Source organism: Echinops telfairi, unplaced genomic scaffold (assembly GCF_000313985.2).
Source record: "Echinops telfairi isolate 266 unplaced genomic scaffold, ASM31398v2 ScPeMD7_21;HRSCAF=78, whole genome shotgun sequence".
Taxonomy (NCBI): Eukaryota; Metazoa; Chordata; class Mammalia; order Afrosoricida; family Tenrecidae; genus Echinops; species Echinops telfairi.
The window spans coordinates 2,093,695-2,097,984 of NW_022103918.1; the positions used below are offsets into that span (position 1 = coordinate 2,093,695).

The following is a 4,290-nucleotide window of genomic DNA, read 5'->3' on the forward strand; positions in this document are numbered from 1 at the left end:
CCCCCGTTTCTAACCCTGTGCATTTGGTTGTTGGGTAAATTAAAAAAAACAAACAAACCTCACTGCCATGGAGTTGATGCTGACTCAAAGAGACTTTGTAGGGTAGGGTAGAACTGCCCTGTGGATTTCCAAGACTAACTCTTTATAGGAGTGGAGAACCCTGTCTTTCTCCCATGAAGCAGCTTGTGGTCTGGAGCAATTGATCTTCAGGTTCGCAGCTATGCCACCAAGGTTCCTTTGTTGGGTCAATGCTGCTGTTTTAATTTTATATGCTTGATGATTCTAATGTTGAAACGAGTTCAGTTCCTGATAGGAAGATTAAGGGTCATTGTCGTGAGGGTCCAACTAGTCATTATGATCTCTGTTTTTATTTTGGATTTTGTTCTATTTCTTAAAAAAATGTTTGTAGGTCACTTATGTGTCAGTGAAATGCTGTGCTGCGTGCTGGGTTAGGGCGAGAGAGACAATTACAGTTCCCTTACTTTGGGATTGCTGCTTGACTCCTTTTGGCCACATTTAAATAACGAACTCAGTATGCCATCAGTATAAATACTGGGTTATGTGTCTACATCTGGTGCATTGTGAACACGTACAGATTTGTAGATTGACAAGTAAGAGCTGTGATATTGATCTGTCCAAAGTTCAGTGGAGCCTAGAGGAAGGTTTGTGCTTTAGGGGCTGAGGAAAGCTACTCAGAGGTAACATTTAAGTTATATTTGTAAAAGGCTGACCTATCAAATGATACTTTTTAACAATGAAAAGAACACTAAAGATACTTAACATAATATTAAAATACTTCCTTATTGGCTGACATATTGTCTTCATTATATTGGTAGACCTTTTATTTAACAGAAAATAATAACTCTTTAAAACTTTTTAGAAAACACAATACATTCATTCTAAGAGCAAAATTGATCCATGAGCATTCATTTAGAAAACAACTTGAGTTGAATTATTACTCGGTTTTAATTAGCTTTCTAGTTGTATCAATCTATAATATCATGTCACTGGTGATTTTCTGAAGTATGTATTTGTTTTTTATTATTATTAAGATTTTAGTTCAGCAGTCTTTTTCACAGTTGCCTTTTGTGGATTTTAAATTTTAAATTGACATCTTTAATGGATTCCTCTCTGTGGAGCAAAATAGTTTTAATTGGGAAAATAAATTTCTCTATAGTTGGTGAGGTACCTGATAATCTCAGAACGTAACACTTTTTGTAAAGTGATGCTCTTCTCAATTCTTATTTTGTCTTATATTTTTATTTTAGTGTGGTTTTGTTTTTAGCACACAAATAGCTTCAGCTAATGTATTTTTGTCTCCATTCTGAGGCAAAATAATAAATATTTTATAAGGCAAAGCTTGTCAAATAGGAAATCTGTTTATGATTCCTTTGATTGTTTTGTTGTAGTTGTTATTGGATGCTGTCAAGCCAACTGACTTAGAGGGACCGTATGTACAATGAGACGACATGCTGTCCGGTCTGGCAACACCTCACAACAGTGTGAGCCCACTGTTGCAGCTACTGCACTTCATCTCTTTGAGGGTCTTTCTCTCTTCTACTGACCTGCTTCTTGGACTGTTTGCTAAACGTAAATAATGTAAACACTGGGAACAGCCAGGCCCGCTGGGCACCCCAATGATGGCTGAATGCTCAGTAGATGGATGCTCTTGGGAGGGGTTGGATTTTACTCCTTGTTGCTTAGTCAGAATGGACGCCTTGGCAATGGGTTTGCTAGGCTTTACCTGAGTCAGAGTGTGGGTGTTGGTTTGGAGTAGAGTAGGGGACAGAGAATCACCAGTGTAGAGATTTACCCAAGGGGGTTGGGGAGTAGGGAGCTGAGCTGAGGAAAGCCCTCCTTGAATATGGTGTTCTCAGGAACCTCTTGAGTCACTGTAGGAATCTCAACTTTTCTTTGAGTAGTACTCCCCAGGTGCGAATAATTGCACCAGAGAATGAATAATTCTGGCTTGTTTGAAGTCAGCATTTTAATGACTGAATAGAAACTCAAGTGAGTGGGCTCCTGAGATTTTGACCACTTTCCACAATTACTTATCTTCTAGTCTAAGCTGCTACCTGGACTTTCACATTAGGCTTCTAATTGGCTTCTGAACAGTTCTCACAGCAGCAGAGGGATTCTTTTAAAATGTAAATCAGATCATTCCAGCCCTCTTCACAAATTCTCCGAAGGCTTCTCATTTGGAATAAGTTCTCTCTTTATGATTCTATTGACTGCTTTGCAAAACTTAAGCAGTGTAAACATTGGGACAGTAAGGGTGTTGTAGCCACCTGGTGGAAATGGTTACAGTGCTCTGCATCCTGTCAAACAATTGTCAATGCGGACCCATCCATTGGCCCCACAGGAGACTGTCCCGAAGATCTGCTTTCAAAAAAGGTGATAACCTTGAAGACCTTCCACGCACAGTTCTATTCTGACACACACAAGTTACCAGGAGTTGGAATCCACTTCAGGGCAACAGAAAACAATAAAACTTAGGGAAGGAAGTTCGCTAGTATAGATGGGGCATCCCAAGTAGTCTGCCATGTATCTGTTTGGCTTGGGAACTGGGTAGGCTGGTTTATATAAATCCTATCTCTTTTGCCCTGGCTAGATCATCCAGGTACTGATCTCCAAGACTTTTTTCCCCCTCCCCTTTCCAAGGCTGAAAACTAACCCTGTCAAGGTTGAAAGATGAAGCTTTTACGTAGTCTTGACACCCAGGGTGGGTGGGGTGGGGGGAGTTCTACCCTGCCTTTTAGGGTCCCCATGAGTCTCAGCATTGACTCGATGGCAGTGAGTTTGGTCTGATATAAGACAGTTTTGCTGTGATTACAAAGGCACAGAGACTTAGTGAGCACCGATTTCTCAAAGCTCGGACTCACTACCACCACATTGATTCGGACTCAGAGTGACCTTCTAGGGCAGAGTAGAAGTGTGCTGTCAGGTTTCCAAGACTTTAAATCCTTATGGGAGTGGACAGCTTTCTCGTTTTACTGCAGAGCAACTGGCGGGTTCAAACTGCTGCCATAGTAGTTAGCGGCTCAGTGCCTAAGCCACTAACTACATCATTAGGACATTAGATTGTGGCTAATTCCTGGCAGGTGGCAAATTAGAATAGAAAATAAACGAGACATAAATAATAGATAGGTGATTATAATAGTGTGAGATACTCACTGATGCACTCTGTGATTAAACATATACTACAGTGATTATGTGTTGGGCTGCTAACTGCAAGGTCAGCAGTTTGAAACCTCCAGCTGCTCCGTGGGAGACAGGCCTTTCTACTCCAATGTAGAGTTGCGGCTGTGGCTGGATTCAATATGGGGTTGGATAACCCACAGGGGCAGTTAGTTCCACCCTATAGGGTTGTTATAAGTCAACATCAACTCCATAGCAGTGAGTTTGGTTTTTTGGTAAGCAGTATTTAGAAGTCTTGGCGGCACTGTTGACTAACTACCTACAGGGTCAGTTATTCAGATGCACTAGCCAGTGTTCAGGAAAAGGATGAGACTGTCTGCTCCCATAAGTATTTAGAGTCTCAGAAAGTCAGTACAGGTCATTATGAATTGGCATTGAATCAATGGCAGTGGGTTTGGTTTTCAGTATGCAAGTACTTGATAGGAAATGACTGTTTAGAGACAGTGGTAGGAAACAAACTGTGAATGGTACAGTTATATTAAAAAAAAGCCCCAGAAATATAAAAAAAGAAAACACTGGAAATTTAATCTTTTTTGGGAGAAAAGTCTTTACGTAAATATTCCAATTTATTTACTCTCAAGAATAAACACAAAAGCCAAAACACACACACACACACACACACACACACACACACACAAATAACCTTCATGACATTATTTGTTGTTGAATGTTTTAGCAATATTAGGGAGACCCAAAGCCCATCTGTAGGCAATTGGACATCCCTTATTGAAGGGTCGTGGGGAAGAGATGAGCCAGTCAGGGTGCAGTGTAGCAACGATGAAACATATAACTTTCTTCTAGTTCTTAAATGCTTCGTCCCCGCCACCCCACCCCCATCCCCACTATCATAATCCCAATTCTACCTTACAACTCCGGCTAGACCAGAGCATGTACACTGGTACAGATAGGAACTAAAACACAGGGAATCCAGGACAAGTGATCCCTTCAGGACCAGTGGTGAGAGTGGCAATCCCAAGAGAGTGGAGGGAAGGTGGGTTAGAAAGGGGAAACCAATTACAAGGACCTACATACAACCTCCTCCCTGGGGGATGGACAGCAGAAAAATAGGTGAAGGGGGAGACATTGGACAGT

At 41.2% G+C, this 4,290-nt stretch overlaps 1 protein-coding gene across 2 annotated transcripts in view; it reads left to right on the plus strand.

The window, feature by feature from the left end:
- The window catches only part of DERA (deoxyribose-phosphate aldolase), a 189,321-nt gene that overhangs the window by 50,291 nt on the left and 134,740 nt on the right, over positions 1-4,290 (plus strand). Inside the window, exon 1 of one of the 2 annotated variants that reach the window (XM_004713770.2) lies at positions 1,457-1,502. The exons of the other annotated variant lie outside the window; for it this stretch is intronic. Within the exon in view, the coding sequence (XP_004713827.2) occupies positions 1,460-1,502 (43 nt within the window). The 5' untranslated portion in view covers positions 1,457-1,459. Of the gene's footprint in view, positions 1-1,456; positions 1,503-4,290 lie in introns of those variants that run through there. 2 annotated transcript variants of the gene reach the window in all.